The 23721-nt window shown below is 41.0% G+C and overlaps 1 protein-coding gene across 1 annotated transcript in view; it reads left to right on the top strand.

Annotated features, from left to right (window-relative positions):
- PLCB1 (phospholipase C beta 1) overlaps positions 1-23721 on the top strand; it is a 480198-nt gene that overhangs the window by 143451 nt on the left and 313026 nt on the right. The window contains exon 3 of the mRNA XM_075267398.1: positions 22875-22943. Coding sequence (XP_075123499.1) covers positions 22875-22943 — 69 coding nt within the window. The remainder of the gene's footprint in view (positions 1-22874; positions 22944-23721) is intronic.

The raw sequence follows: 23721 nt of genomic DNA, 5'->3' as shown, positions 1-23721 counted from the left end.
TACAACAGATATGGCAAGTTATAGTCAAGCTCAGTCCCTACGACAGGTACGGCAAGTTATTGCCAAGCTCGGTCTCTATGACAGGTACGGCAAGTTATAGTCAAGCTCAGTCCCTAAGACAGGTACGGCAAGTTATTGTCAAGCTCAGTCCCTACGACAGGTACGGCAAGTTATAGTCAAGCTCAGTCCCTACGACAGGTACGGCAAGTTATAGTCAAGCTCGGTCCCTACGACAGGTACGGCAAGTTATAGTCAAGCTCAGTCCCTACGACAGGTACGGCAAGTTATAGTCAAGCTCAGTCCCTACAACAAGTACGGCAAGTTATAGTCAAGCTCAGTCCCTACGACAGGTACAGCAAGTTATAGTCAAGCTCAGTCCCTACGACAAGTACGGCAAGTTATAGTCAAGCTCAGTCCCCACGACAGGTACGGCAAGTTATAGTCAAGCTCAGTCCCTACAACAGATATGGCAAGTTACAGTCAAGCTCAGTCCCTACGACAGGTACGGCAAGTTATAGTCAAGCTCAGTCCCTACAACAGGTACGGCAAGTTATAGTCAAGCTCAGTCCCTACAACAGGTACGGCAAGTTATAGTCAAGCTCAGTCCCTACAACAGGTACGGCAAGTTATAGTCAAGCTCAGTCCCTACAACAGGTACGGCAAGTTATAGTCAAGCTCAGTCCCTACAACAGGTACGGCAAGTTATAGTCAAGCTCAGTCCCTACAACAGGTACGGCAAGTTATAGTCAAGCTCAGTCCCTATGACAGGTACGGCAAGTTATAGTCAAGCTCAGTCCCTACGACAGGTACGGCAAGTTATAGTCAAGCTCAGTCCGTATGATATGTACGGCAAGTTATAGTCAAGCTCAATCCCTACGACAGGTACAGCAAGTTATAGTCAAGCTCAGTCCCTAAGACAGGTACGGCAAGTTATAGTCAAGCTCAGTCCCTATGATATGTACGGCAAGTTATAGTCAAGCTCAATCCCTACGACAGGTACAGCAAGTTATAGTCAAGCTCAGTCCCTAAGACAGGTACGGCAAGTTATAGTCAAGCTCAGTCCCTATGATATGTACGGCAAGTTATAGTCAAGCTCAATCCCTACGACAAGTACGGCAAGTTATAGTCAAGCTCAGTCCCCACGACAGGTACGGCAAGTTATAGTCAAGCTCAGTCCCTACAACAGATATGGCAAGTTATAGTCAAGCTCAGTCCCTACGACAGGTACGGCAAGTTATTGCCAAGCTCGGTCCCTATGACAGGTACGGCAAGTTATAGTCAAGCTCAGTCCCTACGACAGGTACGGCAAGTTATTGTCAAGCTCGGTCCCTACGACAGGTACGGCAAGTTATAGTCAAGCTCAGTCCCTACAACAGGTACGGCAAGTTATAGTCAAGCTCAGTCCCTACAACAGGTGCGGCAAGTTACAGTCAAGCTCAGTCCCTACGACAGGTACGGCAAGTTATAGTCAAGCTCAGTCCCTATGACAGGTACGGCAAGTTATAGTCAAGCTCCGTCCCTACAACAGGTACGGCAAGTTATAGTCAAGCTCAGTCCCTACAACAGGTGCGGCAAGTTATAGTCAAGCTCAGTCCCTATGATAGGTACGGCAAGTTATAGTCAAGCTCAGTCCCTACGACAGGCACGGCAAGTTATTGTCAAGCTCGGTCCCTATGACAGGTACGGCAAGTTATAGTCAAGCTCAGTCCCTACAACAGGTACGGCAAGTTATAGTCAAGCTCAGTCCCTACAACAGGTGCGGCAAGTTACAGTCAAGCTCAGTCCCTACGACAGGTACGGCAAGTTATAGTCAAGCTCAGTCCCTATGATAGGTACGGCAAGTTATAGTCAAGCTCAGTCCCTACAACAGGTGCGGCAAGTTATAGTCAAGCTCAGTCCCTATGATAGGTACGGCAAGTTATAGTCAAGCTCAGTCCCTACGACAGGTATGGCAAGTTATAGTCAAGCTCAGTCCCTACAACAGGTGCGGCAAGTTATAGTCAAGCTCAGTCCCTAAGACAGGTACGGCAAGTTACAGTCAAGCTCAGTCCCTACAACAGGTACGGCAAGTTATAGTCAAGCTCGGTCCCTACGTCAGATACGGCACCGTTCTTGGTATTCAATGAAGACTCTGCAGACTCTTCAAACAATAACTCTGTGGGGTCCTGGGTGTCGGACCCCTCTGATCCTATCCTAAGGATACTATAGGTCATCGATATATAAGTCCTGCAGAACCTATTAAACTATGTTCAGTGTATATAGTATTATTTATCGTCACTGTGTTCACTATACGCTATATACTACACATGACAGGTGTCTATTAGGGGAATACGTCAGGAAATACCTCTGATGATTCAATATTAAAGCCCCATAATCCTGACCATAGTGTGCTAGTGTGTAACGGAAAGTATCTTCTATTCCTTTCCATCTCCATAGTGGAATCTGGCAGAATATCCTTAATCTTAGATATAGGGCAATAAATAGGACTGGGAGCGTCAGACAATGTCATTAGATGAGTGCTGGGAAGGTTCTTGTCTGGATGAGACTTTGTTACCATTCAATTTAATAAGAAATGCATTAAGTGCTGCACATTTCCTGGGAAGGAGTCAAGTGCTGGTGATGCCGCTCACACTCGGAGACATTAGGCGGCTGGGGGTGTACAAGGCTCTGTTCACATGGGTAGTTATAATGTAATCACCTTCTTCTATACTGCTAATTAGCATTTTCCGCTATAATTATAATCTAATAACTTCTCTACAGAACAGAACTAGTCAGAATACCCTGCAAATAACAGAAATATTATACGAGGAATTTACTTGGAATTTGTTCTGTAGGAAATGGATGTAAAAGAAAAAAAAAACTTGTGTAGAAAAATAAACATATAGATGTAAGGTAATGATATCCTGATGGATGCACTGCGGTGTACAGGGACTTGGAGTAATATTGGTGTGTTTCATCTATTGGGGATTCGTTTTATCCTTCTTTTTCATTTATTTTCTTATTCTCTTAATGTGCTAGTGGCGGATACTGGCGGACAGTGTGAGAGGGCAAACGTAGGGGCAGCCAGAGATTGTATAGTCCCCTTTCCCTTCTGTGCTCCACAATGTTGATATCTATCTATCTATCTATCTATCTATCTATCTATCTATCTATCTATCATCTATCTATCTATCTCCTATCTATCTATCTATCTATCTATCTATCTATTTATCTATCTATCTATTCATCCATCATCTTATCTATCTATCTATCTATCTATCTATCTATTTATCCATTTATCTGTCTTCCATACATTCATATCTATCATTCTGTAACGTGTCCTTCAATCTACCGTATCTCTTATCTTTCTTTCTTTCTTTCTTTCTTTCTTTCTTTCTTTCTTTCTTTCTTTCTTTCTTTCTTTCTTTCCCTTTCCTTCCTTCCTTCCTTCCTTCCATCCTTTCTTTCTTCCTTCCTTCCTTTCTTTCTTTCTTTCTTTCTTTCTTTCTTTCTTCTCGCTTTCCTTTTTTCTTTCTTTCTTTCTTTCTTTCTTTCTTTCTTTCTTTCTTTCTTTCTTTTTCTTTCTTTCTTTCTTTCTTTCTTTCTTTCTTTCTTTCTTTCTTTCTTTCTTTCTTTCTCATTATTTCTTTTATAAGTAAGTCTATCTATCTATCTATCTATCTATCTATCTATCTATCCATCATCTGTTTGTCTATCTGTCAATCTATCCATCCACTCATTATGCCACCAGAATTTCCCCTTAATATAAAACTAATATAAAGTATGTGTTCATTGTCATTGTGCTGACTATTCCTCAATGCAAATATTTCTGGGAAGTTGTCAGTGACTTCCCCACATTGCAGAGCTGCTGTGCAGATCCAGCAGGCAGAGGACATATTGCTCTTGTATATCCGATTCCAAACCATCTTGATGGGTGAAGTGTGTTGAGAGAAGTAATAGACAAGGAGTATATAGTATATAGGTGGTGCAGGCAGGAAGGAGAGTCAGACCAGTGTGCAGGGCTCAGTGTCCAGACTTCCTTCTGCCCTGTTACAGCCTCCTCAGGAGCATACAGAAAATTCTGCAAGGAAAACTCTCAACCTTGTTTATTTTCCCTTCCTAAAAAGGAAATCCTGCTTTTATCTTCACCTAGGGACTCTGTAATGTCAGCAGCTGCTTATAGCTGACAAGGGTTTGTATGTCAGGCAGTGTGGAAAAAAAGAAACAAAAAAAAAATCAAAGAAATTATCCACAAAAATACATTTATGTAAACGTATTAATCCTTCAGTGTAAATACATTTGTGCCACTATTCTTAGTGCTCCATAGAGTCCTCAATAAGGACTAAACAACCTCGGATACACTTGTGTCTTTCCTTATTTTTCCTCTTAGCTCAACATATGCTGAGATTTGTGGTGCAGGATGAAGAGCTTTATACAAAGTGTGATTTTCTGTCATCTCTCATGAGACATCTATGCTATCAGTGATCATGGGGCACATAGTGATGTCACAGTACAGGGATAATACACACAGTGATGTCACAGTACAGGGATAATACACACAGTGATGTCACAGTGCAGGGATAATACACACAGTGATGTCACAGTACAAGAATAATACACACAGTGATGTCACACTACAGGGATAATACACAGTGATGTCACAGTACAGGGATAATACACACAGTGATGTCACAGTACAGGGATAATACACACAGTGATGTCACAGTACAGAGATAATACACACAGTGATGTCACAGTACAGGGATAATACACACAGTGATGTCACAGTACAGGGATAATACACACAGTGATGTCACAGTACAGGGATAATACACACAGTGATGTCACAGTACAGGATAATACACACAGTGATGTCACAGTACAGAGATAATACACACAGTGATGTCACAGTACAAGGATAATACACACAGTGATGTCACAGTACAGAGATAATACACACAGTGATGTCACAGTACAGGGATAGTGCACACAGTGATGTCACAGTACAGAGATAATACACACAATGATGTCACAGTACAGGGATAATACACACAGTGATGTCACAGTACAGGGATAATACACACAGTGATGTCACAGTACAGGGATAATACACACAGTGATGTCACAGTACAGAGATAATACACACAGTGATGTCACAGTACAGGGATAATCCACACAGTGATGTCACAGTACAGGGATAATACACACAGTGATGTCACAGTACAGGGATAATACACACAGTGATGTCACAGTACAGGGATAATACACACAGTGATGTCACAGTACAGGGATAATACACACAGTGATGTCACAGTACAGAGATAATGCACACAGTGATGTCACAGTACAGAGATAATATACACAGTGATGTCACAGTACAGGGATAATACACACAGTGATGTCACAGTACAGGGATAATACACACAGTGATGTCACAGTACAGGGATAATACACACAGTGATGTCACAGTACAGAGATAATATACACAGTGATGTCACAGTACAGGGATAATACACACAGTGATGTCACAGGACAGGAAAAAGGACACAGTGATGTCACAATACAGAGATCCCACACCTAGGTTTCTGTGGGATCGGGCTCCTTAGATGTTGGGCCCCGTCGCAGCTGCTATATCCACTACCCTATAGTTATGCCTGTGTATGTTATATTATGTGCGGCCCCCAGAGATTGTGATGTGTATTGCAGTCGGTCAAGGGCTTTGCTATCATGTGACAATATTGCATTGAAATTGTTGCATGAGAAATTGAAACATACTGTACATAGATTTTGTGCATATATTACCTAGTAAAATAAATATTGAGACCTACAACATATGTAATATATATATGTATGTAAATTGTATGTATATAATAGAGCTGATTTAGACTAAACAACCTTAAAATGTGCCAGATTTATCACACTTACCAATGTTGGATGAGAGGTTGGCTGTATAGTCAAGCTGTCTACTATCTGGCTAATTCCTGCTAAAACCTGCCCCTTTTCCAACAAGCCCTGTCCCTTTTCCGCAAAGCCTCGCACCCAGACACCAGTGCCTTTTTTTTCTCCAGAATTATTGCAAATTTCCATTAGTAAATCATAAACTTGTTTCACTTTACCCTTTAAGCCTCCTTAGCCAGGAATCTCATTGAAATTGTAGTCGAGGCAATATCCAGTAAGATACAATATATCATTGATGTATACATTATCCCATACACGTAAGCAGAACACAGGACGGGTTATAGGGCCAATGTGACATTGCATTCACATCTTATCTGAAGACGGATTCTTAATTTCATAACATTTGCTATAAGTTATTAAAACGTATTGACTGATGTTCTGCTCATGTTACAGATGAAGCTTTTATCCCACCCAAACATGTTTTTTCTGAGTCAATTTACAATGGACAGGAAGCGGACAAAGCTTTTGTAGATGACCTCATAGCGGATGATAATGCGGAGATTTCATACTGACTCATAGTCAAGTGGAAACCACTAAAAAGCCAAATCCTTGCAAACAATTCTCTTCCCAGTGGTGACTTTGGTTGCTGTTCTACATACACTCATGCCTTATAGAGAATAGAGATGAGCGAGTAGTACTTGATCGAGTAAGTATTCGATCGAATACTACGGTATTCGAAATACTCGTACTTGATCGAGTACCACTCGCTAGTCGAATGGAAAAGTTTGATGCAGAACCAGCATTGATTGGCCGAATGCAATACAGTCAGCCAATCAACACTGTTTCTTCTCCTATCTTTAGAAGTCTTCTCCGTGCAGCTTCCCTGCGGCGTCTTCCGGCTCTGAATTCACTCTGCCAGGCATCGGGCCTGGGCAGAGCCGACTGCGCATGTCCCCTTGTAGTGCGGGCATGCGCAGTCGGCTCTGCCCAGGCCCGATGCCTGGCAGAGTGAATTCAGAGCCGAAAGACACCGCGGGGACGATGCATGGAGATGACTTCTCGGAGGATCCAGCCCGACCCTCACTCGTGGACTTGGTAAGTATAATTTGATCGAACGTTGCCTACCCCTGAAACGAGCATTTTCCCCCCATAGACTATAATGGGGTTCGATATTCGATTCGAATAGTCGAATATTGAGGGGCTACTCGAAAAGAATATCGAATCTCGAACATTTTACTGTTCGCTCATCTCTAATAGAGAGTGGTCAATCCATGTCTCCATCTGTAAAGCTTGTAAGGCCGGCTACAATGGTGAACTCCATTGGTTAGAGATTTTACAGTAGATCGAAACTCCTAATGTGGACTTAGTTTTGCCCAGTGCTAACCACGGAGCCATCATGCTGCCCATATGGAGGACATAGCACACCAGTACGGTTACGTAGTAGCATATTATCTCTTTCTATACAATAATTTGCATGGCAATAGCAGAAGATGGAGTATCCCTACCCATATGTTGGCCACTAGATAGGGACAAAAGGGCAGAAGTTGAAGAAGACATTGGATAAGAGCAGCTACTATTCTGTTGTATAATTTACAGACCAATGTCTTGGAGACTTCTGGGCAAGTTATATCATATTAACAACGATAAGTACTTTGAAAGAGTCTACAGAGGTTCTTGAGTGATAACAGCAGGATCTTGGAGACCTCTGGTCATATTATAACATACCTGTGTGTATTACAGCTACAGGACCATGGGGACCTCTTTACAAAATATGGTAGACAAGTGTGTTAAGGAATCTGAAGAAGGTGTCATGGACTTGTGGCATAGTAGCTACAAGAGCCTGGAGACTAGTAAGAAGAATATGGCAGGCTGGGTCACTAGAGGAGATGTTGGGTCAGCTGTGAAAGAAGGAAAGTAGTCGCTATCGTAGGTCAGAAGAAAGTTCAGTAGGTCAAGTTATGTTAAGTAGATGACAAGTCCAAGAAGAGGCCAAGATACATTTAGAAGTCAGTAGCAGAAAGTCACCATCAGACACTAGATGAGGAGAAGACATTTGATTCCTGGGATAATGACATCACCTTTAAAACGTAACCTATGACCCTGGGGGGCTTTACTCTAATGGGGGGCAACCAGCAGTGGAATCTCATCAGTTCTCAGCTCCTGAATTCAACAAAATCCTTCTTTTTTTCAGTGAACCCTAACTCCTTACATAGACTACTACTATATACCACTTGGCCAGTGAACCTTATACACCCTGTAGTCCTTCCTACTTGTCTGACTTATCCATTATCCATTAACAACTTATACTGTAGGCTCCTCGTGTCTCTGCTTGGATATGTCCCGTATGTGTAGACTAAAGTACAGATGTGACCACTCTTACCAAATTTGTTTGACAAATCCAATAGCAAATCTCTTAAGAGGCTGCAACACACAACATGACCACTGGGTGGCAACACATAGACACATTTAGACATCCTATGACAGAGTATCACAAATCATGGTTTTTGTTTTCAAGAAAGTTGGTCATCTAACACCACATCACTGTTGGTTCTTAGATCTGGGGTACAATAGACAAGGTAAACTACACAGATTTAATGCGAAGAAAGTCACAATATAGCAGAGCTGACTATGTAAAATGACAAACAGCTATATCATTTACATAGCTGAGTTCAGCTACAGTATGGCAGAGCTGAGGTTGTAGCAGGAATAGCTGATCTTAGGTTATAGGAGGAATAGGAGATCCAAGGACACAAGACACAAATTCCAGGGTATGGGGACAAATTGTACGTTACAAGATACTGGCCCACTGCAGATCTCCAGCTATATGAATGATACAGCTTTTAGGATACTAGCTCAGATTCTGGTTGCAGAACACAGGTCCAAGTGAAGGCCTCAAGGTACCCACCCTCAAAGTACCCACCCATATTCAGGGGTCATATCAAATCTCGAAGTTCAGGGTGTAGTCTAGAACCTTCCCAGTTCACTCTATATCTCTAGAGCCAACGCTCTAGAATTGATGGTGTCATCTGGGCTGACATTGCTTGATGTTATTATGCATTCACTGGCTTGTTAGTGCTAATATGCACCACTTGTGCCAGAATAGGGGAGAAGAAGACAGGTTTTGGGATAATTTGCTGAGTACAGATCTGTCGAGGAACCTTCACTGTGGTCATTATGGATCTGGATACAGATCCATTCATTCCAGGTGAGGTATAAGGACCCGCTATACTATACATAAGCTAGTCTCAGCACTATCTGCAGATGACAAGTTACAGAGCGGATATTATGACAAGCATGAGACGGAATACAGCCTATTAGTGACAATATATCGGCTTCTATGGGGATGCGAGATAATGAGACGATGTTACGAGAATGGCGATTCATGGGAAACTCTCTCGAAGGTCTTCGGTGGACCAGATGAGTTCCTTGTACACATGCTATACGTCTCTATAACTCACACTTACTGTATATCACTGACAAAGGTGTAGCGTTCCTAATATATGAACAAGCGTCAAGACTAAATAAAACCTTGGCGACTCAACTCTTTGCCAGGGGGAGAGCACATTTTTGGAGCGTGTTTCTCAGTGGGCACTTGCCCGTAGCCTTCTGAATTATACATTTTTGCATTTCTGGGTATCTTTAAGTCTGTTTCATCAATATTTTATAAGCATCTGCTTTGCATAACTTGAAACAAATTTCCTTTAGCTTCTATAATAAGGCAGAAATAATTGCGTGTGGAGTCTTCTGAAATTATTCTTTTAGTCTGTGCGAGTACAAGGCGGCTTTCGAAATATGTTGTCATATTTATGGACCATGCCTAATTAAACAGGCCTGCTTAGTAATTTAGCACAGATTTCATGTGTACGGTTTGTCACATAATGAAAAATAGGTTATTGTGCACCTGTTAGCGGCACACAGCGGAGACAGATTACAGATGTAGCAGAGCTGAATTTGTTATTTAATCCTTTGGTGTGGAGTTTATGGTGATGGCCTACAGAGGTCACCAGTATCAGACTGGCGGAGCCAAAACCCAGACCCCTCACCGATCAGCTGATGGAAGCCATGTATGTTCTGACACTTCCTATTGAAGTGAATGTGCTGTAGTTCTCATACACCACTGCTATGGTTTATACAGCATACACTGTATCAGTGGCATCGAAGAGTTGCAGCTCTGCTCCCATACACTTCAGTAGGTCATCATTATCCATTATAAATGGGTCTCAGACAACCCCTTTAATTATTCTATTTTTGGAACTTTTTTATGATCTACCAAGTCATCCTCAATACTGTTGACATGGTTAGGTTTTATGGATGGGGCTAATATGAAGGGGTCAGGATGGAGCTAGGGAGCTGATGTCTTATATATTGTGCTCGACTTTGCCTTATTTGGATAAAGATACCTTGAGGGGATTCTGTTATATCCAGTAATATCTCAAATAAGATGTATTTTTTTTGTAAACAGCCAGGATTTTTAGATCAGTACCACATTGGAGCCTCATACTCTGGGTGAGTCCTTTCTTACCATTCCCCTGGACTCAACATGATCAGCATAAAAAAAACAACAACAAAAAAAAACAACTAGATTTTGTGATACTCTGTCACAAGATGTGTATCCTATATGTGTCTATGTGTGGCCACCCAGTGGTTGTGCTTTGTTTTGCACCCAAGTCCAAAAGTGCAATACATAGCAGTATTACTGGTTTAAAGGGGTATTCCCATGTCCCTTGCTCACCAGTCTTTGCTTCTGCAAACACTTCTTTCTTCCTGGTTTTTGACGTCAATTGGTGGGTGGGGTTTCATATGCAAAGCCATACTGTCCGACTACCTCCATTTTAGTCCCGCCCCCAAATTAGCATGTAGCTCCGCTCACCACACAGCGTGATCCTATGGGATGACTGACAGGCCTGTGATGTCATCATAGGTCCTATAACACTTGGATTTAGCGTGTTCTATATAGAGTCAGCTAAATCCTAGTGAGCAGAGGGACCAGGTCCCACTAGGATTTAGACTGTTTTATATAAGAAAGCAGCACTCATTTCCCCCTCCTCTATCTGAGAGCAGGAAGCTAGGTCACATGTGTGGTGTAGACACAGGAACAGCTACAGACACAGGCTCGCTCCCGTGCACTTAAACCCCCCTGAGAGCAGGCAGCTACCTCACTTGACATTTGAGCAGATAATCCCAAGGGCCATAGAAACGCAGTGTCAACAATGAAGTGAATAAATTAAGATAGTGGACAAACAAAGCAGTTTTGCTAAATAAGTGTTTTTAGGAAAAGTCTTAAATCCACATTAACAAGCAGTATAGATAGGATCCTTGTTATGGGACAACCCCTTTAAGTGTACAAAGATGTTGACAAGTTCCCTTTAAGGTTACTAGAATGGCCTGCTGAATGTTGGTACATCTGTCCCTCCTAGGCTCCCTCTACTGGTGACTGCAGACAACAGGATGATGAGCATTCAAAATATGCCTAGCCAGGGAATATGTAGCTAAAAATATGTTAAGAAACAAATCCGGATAGAATCTTAGACCTATAAATGATACATTCTAAAAAGTTAAGGCCCAAGCTTAGTAGAATAGCTGCGGTGTGTACAATGTATTCATAAAATATCTTAAAATATTTACTTTCTGGATAAATTCTCCCCATCATATTCCTTTCTTCCCTTTTCACGCTGTTCTTCAGTGGTCTCTTGGTAATGTAGGGAATCACTGACAGTCGGAGAAGTTTTGGGCTTTTATTCCCCACTAGTGCAGGATATAGAGTTTTACGGAATAAAATATATATTAGATGTTTAATGTTTAATTCATGCTTTACTTCATTTGCAATAAATATTAAAATATTATTTTCTGAGCTTCTGGAAGGGGTGAGGAGGGAAACAAACGCTGGCTGGAGGACGTTAAAAGCAGTGTGGCCTGAATATTTTATATTCATGTTTACTTTGAAAAGGAAAAAACAGGTGTTTCTTGCCAGTAGTCGCGCTCGTCTCCTAAGTGCCGCTCCTGAAAGCGTCTCCTAGAGCTCTGTAAGGGAAACTGGATTTCATCTTTATTATTGCATCGAATAATCAGATAGACCTGAAAATAGGTTATTGAGATACCAACATGTTTAGTATCTAGTATTACATCTGTATTAATTGGTTCCGTCCTGAGATTTAGTTCCTTCTATGGAGGACAAGTGTTACCCTTCGTTCATATCTGCGTTCGGTATTCCGTTCAAGGAGTCCAAACAGAATATCGAACACAACTGCAAGCGGTGTGCAGTAAAAGCACATGGACCCCATAGATTATAATGGGGTGCGTGTGCTTGCCGCACGCTGCCCACACGAATCATGCAGACAGGAAAGTAGATCGTGAAATACATTCCTGTCCGCATGATCCCTGCGGAGATCTTGCGGCAAGCACACAGACCCCATTATAGTCTATGGGGTCCAGGTGCTTTTACTGGCACACCGCTTGCAGTTGCGTTCGGTATTTCGTTCGGGGGTCCCCCGGATGGAATACTAACGCAAATGTGAATGAGGCCTTACATGAATTGACATAAGCTGAAACAACAAAAAGAGGAGGAGGTCGGTCGCTCCTTAGTGTAGAAAATACAGGCACACACGCGTCAGATGAAGTGTCTCTACCTGTTCGGGTCTCTGTGCCACCCTCAGCTCGCACTCTATGGCGCAGGAGGTGTGTTCACTTTGATTCTTTGCTTAGAGTTTTTTGTTGCTCTGTGTGAACACTGCTCCATTACCTCTCCTCTATAATAGAATTTTCACCACACCCATCTCCTGCACCTTGTTTCCCTCTGTCCATCTAATAGTTAATCTTAGCCTTGTCTGTGTTACAGCCTGTCTACCAATCAAGTCTGGGGCAGGTCCTGGGCTTCTTATATATACATCATCCACCCACACAGGTTTGACGGCTATTTTGACTCTGTCCTGTGACTTTGTCCTCGCTAGCTTCCTACTTCTCTTACTATTGTATTACTGACCTTTGGCTTCCAATGTGACTACTGTTTTGGATTACGATTTTGTACTGCTTTGTCTCTCTGGCTTTGACCCTTGGCTTGCTGACTCCTCTCCTGTGTTTTGTCTTGTTCTGTGTGACACTTATTCAGAGAAGAGACCGTCACCAAGTTGTCATCTGTCGACTAGGGCTGACACACGCCCTTTATCAATCATAACAAACCGCCCTCGCCCTGTCACTGACAGCTGCCCCTCTCCCCAATCTTGACCAGCTTCTAACTCTGCAAGGGTGCACAAGTACATACTTGCAGAGTTAATTGCCAACTGCCCGGACTTCTAAAGTCAATGGGCAGACGGCAAGTGGTTAAAGAAATTATTGACTGTTTTATGTTACAGTGAAAAGCAATGGCGCTTGTTAGAACAATTTACATGAACTATTAAAGACCCGCAGATCGTCTTAGTCATCATTAAACAAACTATCAATCACTTGTATTAGCCCGTCAGGTCTTAATCACATTGGGCTACCAAACTGCAGTCAACAACAGCGCCCACTAAGACCAGCATGTAACTATGGTGGGCTGATAGATGAGAACTGACATCCTTGTGGTCATTGAAGAGTTGCTGGTCAATAGTAACAAGGTCTATTAAAAAAAGAACAATTGATTTAACTATTCTACATTTAAGAGGTCTACACAATATTATTATTATGTGTCCTCCTTAATCCGCTACGCGTGACCGTTTTGTGCGCATGGTCATATTGGATATTGAGCATGTGCATCGATCTGGTATTATGGGGCTCTATGTACTTTGTATGGCATTATACAGGGCCTCCAAAATACAGCTGCTAGAACTGCCCAAAGGTAATTCCCAATAACAGCTGCTAGAGAAAGGGAAGACAGAGATAGTGAGCCCTAAACCTAGGCCCACCCTGTGTCACTACTTATTTGAGGCAACTGTCCTAGTGACAGGGACAACTGAACGACAAACCTTACTGTAAGGATTGGAGTCAGGGTCAGGCAGTGCAAAGTGACACAGCTGGGAAAGCAACACTGTGCAACTAATGACAAAAGGGGTCGCAGGCCCTGCAGCTATAACTATGCTGTAATATCTGAGATGAGGCAGACCAATGCACTTCCTAATTGAAGTGCGCCTACCACGACTCCTTACGCTTCTATCCGGCGGCTAGGATAAGGAGAGAGGAGGCCCTGAAAGTGCTAGGGACTGGAGTCACGGGGGTCACACCTAAACAGAAAGCACAGTGTAACTGCAATGCAAAACAAAACACTAAACAGCATGGAACCAGGGAGGACCACAAGTCCCAGCAAGACACAGAAGAGAAGGCGAGGTCAGATGAGCAAGAGGTCAAGCCAGGAGATATAATAAAGGTACCAAATCAAAAGACAAGGGATGGTCAAAAATACAAGCCGGGTAAATAAACCAAGAAAACAGACCGAATACAAACAGACAGGGAATAAGACTGAGCAGAGGAACCAGGAACCACAAAGTGAATGGCTGGCAAGGATCCATGCCTGGGTGGGGTTTAAATAGCAGCAGAGAACACACCTGATGGCTAACGGCATGGAGACTGAAGGCAAGGAAAAGATTAACCCTTAATGACCTAAGCACACCCAATAGAACTCCTAACACGTCTCCCAGGGAGACGCCGCGCAGCAAGGAGACCGCGGCGACTCTGTATCCTGACACTTACACTAGATAAGTGATACACAGAACAGGACAAATCAATACAACACAGAAGAGGAGTAAGCAAGCCAAGGGTCAAACCAGAGAGACAAAACAGTACCAATTAACAATCCAAAAGAGTAGTCAAAAGGTCAAAAAGCAGAGGTAAAAAAAATACAATATTAGAGCAAGGGGAGACACATAGCAAGGTCAGAGACATTCTAGCCAGCCAGTTTAAGGAAGTCAAGAACCCGCCCCAGGCTTGATTTGCAGATAAGATAAGATAATCCTTTAATAGTCCCGCATTGGGGAAATTTCAGCATGTTACAGCAGCATAGTAATACAGATACAGGATAATACACAGTAATATATTACAGACGTAGACACACATATGCTGAGAAGAGAAGATATACTAGGAGTCCATAGCAGCTAAGGAAAAAACGGAAGAGAAAGAGGGAGACCTCATGGTCATTGTCATCATAATCATTAGTTCTCTGTGCGTAGTGATCTGCTCACATATAGCACCTGGTCCGTAGTGAAACAGCCAAATCTTTTACGACCCCTTTGAATTACTCCAACACTATGGTATAAATGAATGGATTTCTTGATTTTTATATTGTAAAAATTCTGTGGCCAAAGATTACAGGTGATTGAATATAAATTATGGATAGCTTTACTCTAGGTTCACACCAGCACTGGGCTCTCTCCACCGGGCATGCCAAATGACAGACAGATGGACCGCTACAACAGCAGTGACACAGGGACTCCAACAGACCCCATTGATTATAATGGTGTCTGCCGGGTGTCTACTGCATCAAAACTGAAAGCGGCCGAGAAAAAAGTCTTTTCAATGGAGTCACCCAAACCTTATATACACTGCCATTTTTAACTTTTTCTGGTGTTTTTGCTTCTTTGGAATTCTTTTACAAAATGCAGCATGCTCTGAGTCTGGAATTTTTTCAGGAGTTTTCCTACAGATTTCATTATAGACACCAAAAATCCAACTGGTCATTACTAGGTCGTGTACCAGGATTGATCCAAATAACAATCTAACAAGTCCTAATACTCTCCCTAAATAATTCCTTCCCAAATTAACCAACAAAAAGTGAACTAGATTCACCGAAAAAACCTGGTGGGCGCACAATCCCTTGTGGATGGAATGATTGAAACCGATACTTGAAATACGGCAACGGTTTTATTGAAGGACAAATTTGAGAGTAGATAACGCGTTTCGGGGCCTTTGGGCTACAAAGCCCACTCTTAATCAGATCTTGTTCAAATCAAAGTCCAGAGTCAGATCTATCTATCTATCTATCTATCTATCTATCTATCTATCTATCTATCTATCTATCTATCTATCCTTCCCAAGTTATTTACATAGGGTTACACAGCGAGAGTATTGGGGCTGTCTTTGTCAGGGCAGGAGTAATTTCTTTGGGGACTAGAGTATAGTGAGAGTGAGACCTTATCCTTCCTCATATGGATGGATGTTTGGGATTGACTCTTGTCCACCCCTCTTTTCCTAGGACCCAGCAACACGGTTCCATACAAATGAGCACGTGTATGGATTCCTGATCACATTTATGTGTATTTGTTATTTGTGGTTACCGTATATACTCGAGTATAAGCCGCCCCGAATATAAGCCGAGGCCCCTAATTTTACAACAAAAAACTGGGAAAACTTATTGACTCGAGTATAAGCCAAGGGGGGAAATGCAGCAACTACTGGAAAATTTCAAAAATTAAAATGGTCGGAGTTTTTGGGTGCAGTAGGTGCTGGGGAAGGGGAGAGGGTGTTTTGGTTGTCTGTCTGCCCCTTCCCTGAGCTTGAGGACTTGTTTTTATTTTTCCCCCAGTTGGAATTCAGTCTGGCTGAATATAGGGTATCTGCAGTGCTCCTATTAACCCCTTCCCGACGGAACAGGAGCACTGCAGATACCCTATATTCAGTAGACCGGGCACTTTCAGACACAGGGATACCTAATGTGTATGTGTTTCACAGTCATTTTCTACTTTCGTATGTATTCTAGGGAAAGGAATGATTTAGAACTTTTATTTTTTTAAAGCTTCTTTTTTTCCCCCACTATTTTATGGGAGATTCTATACATTAATATTGTAGCTGGTCAAAGACCCCCCCCCACCATTATAATATATATATACAGTCCTATGAAAAAGTTTGGGCACCCCTATTAATCTTAATCATTTTTAGTTCTAAATATTTTGGTGTTTGCAGCAGCCATTTCAGTTTGATATATCTAATAACTGATGGACACAGTAATATTTCAGGATTGAAATGAGGTTTATTGTACTAACAGAAAATGCGCAATATGCATTAAACCAAAATTTGACCGGTGCAAAAGTTTGGGCACCTCAACAGAAAAGTGACATTAATATTTAGTAGATCCTCCTTTTGCAAAGATAACAGCCTCTAGTCGCTTCCTGTAGCTTTTATTCAGTTCCTGGATGAAGGGATTTTGGACCATTCCTCTTTACAAAACAATTCAAGTTCAGTTAAGTTTGATGGTCGCCAAGCATGGACAGCCCGCTTCAAATCATCCCACAGATGTTCAATGATATTCAGGTCTGGGGACTGAGATGGCCATTCCAGAACATTGTAATTGTTCCTCTGCAAGAATGCCTGAGTCGATTTGGAGCGGTGTTTTGGATCATTGTCTTGCTGAAATATCCATCCTTGGCGTAACTTCAACATCGTCACTGATTCTTGAACATTATTCTCAAGAATCTGCTGATACTGAGTGGAATCCATGCGACCCTCAACTTTAACAAGATTCCTGGTGCCGGCATTGGCCACACAGCCCCAAAGCATGATGGAACCTCCACCAAATTTTACAGTGGGTAGCAAGTGTTTTTCTTGGAATGCTGTTTTTTTTGGACGCCATGCATAACGCCTTTTCGTATGACCAAACAACTCAATCTTTGTTTCATCAGTCCACAGGACCTTCTTCCAAAATGAAGTTGGCTTGTCCAAATGTGCTTTTGCATACCTCAGGCAACTCTATTTGTGGCGTACGTGCAGAAACGGCTTCTTTCTCATCACTCTCCCATACAGCTTCTCCTTGTGCAAAGTGTGCTGTATAGTTGACCGATGCACAGTGACACCATCTGCAGCAAGATGATGCTGCAGCTCTTTGGAGGTGGTCTGTGGATTGTCCTTGACTGCTCTCACCATTCTTCTTCTCTGCCTTTCTGATATTTTTCTTGGCCTGCCACTTCTGGGCTTAACAAGAACTGTCCCTGTGGTCTTCCATTTCCTTACTATGTTCCTCACAGTGGAAACTGACAGGTTAAATCTCTCAGACAACGTTTTGTATCCTTCCCCTGAACAACTATGTTGAACAATCTTTGTTTTCAGATCATTTGAGAGCAGTCTGCCCATGCTCGGCGACCATCAAACTTAACTGAACTTGAATTATTTTGTAAAGAGGAAGGGTCCAAAATACCTTCATCCAGGATCCAGGAACTGATTAAAAGCTACAGGAAGCGACTATAGGCTGTTATCTTTGCAAAAGGAGGATCTACTAAATATTAATGTCACTTTTCTGTTGAGGTGCCCATACTTTTGCACCGGTCAAATTTTGGTTTAATGCATATTGCACATTTTCTGTTAGTACAATAAACCTCATTTCAATCCTGAAATATTACTGTGTCCATCAGTTATTAGATATATCAAACTGAAATGGCTGTTGCAAACACCAAAATATTTAGAACTAAAAATGATTAAAATTAATAGGGGTGCCCAAACTTTTTCATAGGACTGTATATATATATATATATATATATATATATATATATATATATATATATATATATTTATATTTTATTTTTATTTTGTTCTTTGCTGACTCAAGTATAAGCCAAGGGGGGGGGGGGGGGAAGGGGGGTTCAGCACAAAAGCTGTGCTGAAAAATTCGACTTATACTCGAGTATACAGAAAAAAACTCAGCTTTTTTGTAATACACGGCCCAGCCTAAAGGAGTTGTGTCGAATATGACTTGATTAAACTTATAATAAAACAGGAATTTCCTACTTTATCTGTAATATCTCGTAAACAAAACCCATTGTGATTTGTGAGAATTCCATGAGAATACATTATAGGAATTAGTAGACGCTTTGATCGGCCGAGAACACTTATTAGTTCTTTGTTTTCTATGGATGTGTTTTATTATTCCGGCATAAGTTGCGTTCTGCCCTTTTGTGACAGTGAATGTTTAGCATGGCGTATGATTTTATAAATTAGAATTTAATGTGCTCTTTCATGCTGTGATCTGTTTGCTGATTAGAAGTAATACTGTCGCTTCATTTTAATAAAAAAATATAATTGCTTCCAGATCAAGATTCTTCAAGGAGAATTCGCTAAAGGAGAAATAAATCGAAGCATTTCTGCAAATGTTAGTTTAATATATTGACTTTTCCCAAATGTAACTATTCTTTGGAATGCGGCTTATTTTGTCTGTTGCTACTTATAAGAATAGAGTAATAAAAACCTGATTTTTTTTTTTTTTTTTTGGATAGCGGCAGAACAGATTAATTTACCAAGATTATTTATAAAATATAACCTACAATGTATAAGTTTAAATCACAAATATAAAATCGATAATAATCCATTTCTAATAAATCCAGCTAATGACTAAAGATGATTTTTTAATTGTCATTGTGTTGCCTTTGTCTTATAGTTGTCTAATGTGGAAGGTAAGGCTGTGTTCACACAGAGTTTTTGGCAGCGCATTTTGACGCGAAAGCAGCCTCAAAATCCGCTGCCAAAAACAGCTCCCATTGACTTCAATGGGAGCCACTCACTTCTTTTTTCCGCTAACTAGCAGCAGAATAAAGAAGCGAGATAGCCTATCTTGCCACGGATTCCGTGGCTAACTCAGCCGTGGTGTCCACAGCGCAAAAATCTCTTCCGATTAGGCCCATTCATTCAGAACTAATCCGGAACGGAATGCCGCAACGGGATGCCAGTGCACTGCATCGGCATTCCATAACGGCTTGCCGCGCGGTATGTTCACACACGGAATCCATTACCCTAAAGGTAATGTCCTACATAACAGAAACTTTCACTCCAACTCCAATTCATTAGATCTTTTAATGCTTCCACTCCACTTATTCCGGAGCAATTGGAAGTTTTTCTGTAGCCCCTACTGATCTTGAGCAATTATTTATATTATTTTGACCACAATTATTCTTTCTGTTTTGGGTGAGTGGTCCTAGACTGGACCAGAAAGACAGGGACCGCCCATTTGACAGTAGAGAGCATAAGGGTGCTGAACCTAAAAGCAATGATTCATCAGGAACGGTGGGGAGGAGAGAAAAAATTCCAATTGCATCAGAAGAAGTGAACGATGCAAGAGTTGGAGTTTGTCAGGTGGTGAAATGTCCTCTTTAATGTCCTTTCTTTCTGCATTGATCCCATTCATTTGCAAAAATTCATGCCGTGCTGTAGAAAGATGTGCCATTGAAGGATATTCAGTTACAGCAATTCCTAACACAAATCTGTTGCTTGTGAATTGTCTCTTAAACTCCAGTTATTGTTTTATTTTTCAAGGGTTTATTCAGGGAAAAATAAAGTTCATCCCTACATTCCATGCACTGGATAACCTTTATAACTGATAGAAATCCAGGTCATCCCAATGCCCCATTTGTTTTACTTTGGAGAGCAAAGTGGGGGTATCTGTAAGGCTTGTTCCTCCACTGTTGACTCTCCGACCCTCGGTTACATGACCAACTCCACTTCGTGGACCTGCAGTCAGAGTTGAGCGTAGTTGGTGACATCACAGAGAGTGGGAGTGGCATCAGGGAAGGTGGCATGCAAAGACATTGTGCACCCTGCTTTTTTTCTCTAGCCCCCACCTTTCCTGAGCAATCAGTGCTGTTAGTTTTCTTACATGATATAACACTTAGGTTTTGTACTGTCATTTGGGCAGTTTCTGGCAGCATCAGGCAAGGGGGTTGGGACTCAGATCTCTAATCATGTCTGATAGTCGTGATCATATATAGCATATGAGACACCAAAACCTACTGTTAGATAAGCGATGTCAGACAGGAGCAGACAATGGGATGCCATTCTAACAGCTGACATTGGCTGCCTCTGATTGGAGCTCTGTGTCACACCCCCTTGCTCGCTGCATCCTGACACTGATCACCTGACAGTACAGAGCCTAAACAGTATATCAGGCACCAAAACTAACAGCACTTATTGCTCAGGAATGGTGGGGATAGAAGAATTGCTCCAAAATCAGTGGAGCAGCTGCTATTAAGTGATGCAAAGAGCTGTACTATGTATGTGGTAAAAACAGCAATTCTATCTCCAAAGGAGCTAAGGTAATTGTCAGCCCTCTATTTTTGGGGAATAGAGAAAATCCCTATTGCCCCAATGGCTAGCCTATGCTCGATAACGTATAAAGCAGCCATTTGCATTAATCTCTTTTTAGCCCACACCCTTGATATTCTAATTATATTAATATATCAGTGTTACATATTAAATGATACAATAATTGTCACTTTGTGACCCCCTCCTCCAGAGAGTTTCCCGGTTTCTAGTAAAGGCGTGAACTGTCACAATTTGTGAATTCTATCAAAAGATTAGAATCTCAAAAGGCTCCGAATTCAAAGCATTATGAAAATTAAGATTTCTTGAGCGTCATTTACCCGATTCTGCCTCTGTTTCATGATTTGTAGGGCAAAAATCCTCTTGGTTTGTCGGTAACAGAAAAAAAACAACAGTATGTTTAGAAGCAATTTCCATAAGTGCTAACCTATACGTATCAGCAGATCCATTATATCCTTGACAGGTTGTTAATTCACTTTTCAGCTATAAATAAGATATCAAACCGTATATAAAATAAAAAATTCTTTGGTGATAAATTTCTGGAAAAGGATGTTAATTGCTTGTGTTTGACCTCAATTTGTGCATTTATAGTTCTGCGATATTCCTTAAGGAAATTCATTTGCAATTCGAGTTTTACTTATGTCCAAGAGAATAAACCAATAAGAGATTATTTTGTTAGAAATATGAAAAGAAAACTCCAATGTCAATTTCTGTTTCTAATTTTAGAATTGGAGGTTGTTAAAGATTTGTGATTCCCCTGTGCGTAGTGAGATTAATGATTCTTACTGAATGTAAGCGCCATTTGTTTGTTTCATGTTGGGTATGTCAGCCAAAATGATATCTAAGTATTTGTAATATATGGAAACATGTGTGTGATAAATTATTCTTTTTTTTTTCACTATGCATTTGTGATTTTTATAGTGATCCTGTTGTATATTTTTGTTTAAATTTATATTTTTACTAGCCTGTGCCTGCGACTTCGTCCGTGTGTTGTTGCCTATATTCAGCAAATTGCTGCCGTCGATGGTTTGCCTGCTCTGGCATTTTAGCATCTCTGCCGCTGAACTCATTCCTCACGTTGTGCCTGAGATTGATCTGGCATCTCAGCAGCTCGCTGGGACGCCATATTATGAGCGTGTTGTTGGCGCCGATGATGCCCCTCAGCTCCGCTTGAGGAGAACTTTGTGACTTCTAGCTTCTTTCATAGCTCTCGTTGTTTGCAACAAATTAGATTTTCTTTTTCCCAGCATGTTTAAAAGTAGCAAACTGCCAATTTGAATTAAAGGTATTTTCCCATCCAGTGTTTCAGCATGTTGCCTGGGACTGATCAGATAATATGCAAATGTATGTACACAATCCATTGAGGGTTAGCTGAGTGTTTACACAGAGAGATAACAGACCTGGGACCTGAGATAAGCTGCTGAAAGAGTAATGTAATATAGTATGTGACCATAAATTCATAACAGTCGTGAAGGCATGTTATTTACCGGGATAAAAAGTAGCCTATGTTTTAATCAAGGTTACAAACTGTCTACGTGCCAAATTTCATTCAAATCTGTTCATCTGTTTTTGTGTGATTGAGTAACAAACATCCAAACACACAAACTTCACATTTATAATATTAGTAGGATAAATTCATAACAGTCGTGAAACAATGTCATTTACCGGGATAAAAAGTAGCCTATGTTTTAATCAAGGTTACAAACTATCTACGTGCCAATTTTCATTCAAATCCGTTCAGCTGTTTTTGTGTGATTGAGTAACAAACATCCAAACACACAAACTTTTATAATATTAGTATTTATTTTTAAATTTATATTTAAATTACGGTATTTCATTTTTAATGGTAACCATAAAGGAGTATTGTAAACACTGTGTCCATATATCATATTCTTTGCTTTCATATTTTCGGCCAAAAACTTAACCATTATCTTTGTGGGTGGCATCTATATAAATCGTGCTGATGAGTCGAAGACGTAAGGTTTGAACATTGTGTGTTTTTTCTATTTTCCTAGGAGACTGAACTTTTGGATATAAGTTTGGTAAAAGATGCCAGATGGGGAAAACATGCAAGAACTCCAAAGGTAAGAAGTCTGCACGTACTGTGACAATGGATTGTCTTACTGCGGCTTATTCTGTTAAAAGTTATCCTTTTTTCCCTAATTAAAAGCTATATAAAATTTTTGTTTTCTAATGGCTAGAAAATATGTGTCAATCTATTGAGACAGTTCAGAGCCCATAGTTTATGTATAGAGAAAATGATGTTGAAGACTAATTAAAAATACTGAAATGATTCAATAGCCTACTGTATATTAAAATGTTCCTATCATTTAGGTTACTTCCAATATTTAATGGTTGAATTGCAGATAATAAACTTGTAATATGTATCTTGTTAAGGAAATGTGTCTTATACAGATAGCTCCTTCCTCCTGTCTATTGCACTGTAACTGCTCAGAGGCTCCGCACTCACCGAAACGCCAAAACTTATTACCTATGAGACATGAAAATAATCTGCTCACTGGGGTAAATTATTATATGTCATAAAGAAATGGATAGAAGTCCTAGCACTGAGGTGAGGAGAATATGAGGACACAGGACACTGATGTGGACCCTCGGCTAATTCATTAGGAACAGATTTTTCGGCTGGGGACATGGTGCAGTGCTCCTGAGCAGCTAGCAGTTAGAGATGGATTGTACGGGGGGAGATCTGCTGTGAAATATGATATACAGGTGAAATTTTGGTAACATTGTGGCTTAATGGCTATGTATATGCTATGCTATGTATAAGGTCTTATTTGCCAGTCCACGTTGTGATGCGTAATGTACGTGAGGACTCATGGCCTCGTTTTTTACCAATGATTC

This window comes from Leptodactylus fuscus, chromosome 3 (genome assembly GCF_031893055.1).
Source record: "Leptodactylus fuscus isolate aLepFus1 chromosome 3, aLepFus1.hap2, whole genome shotgun sequence".
Taxonomy (NCBI): domain Eukaryota; kingdom Metazoa; phylum Chordata; class Amphibia; order Anura; family Leptodactylidae; genus Leptodactylus; species Leptodactylus fuscus.
The sequence above is the reverse complement of the archived record's forward strand: the minus strand, read 5'-3'. Positions and strand labels throughout refer to the sequence as shown.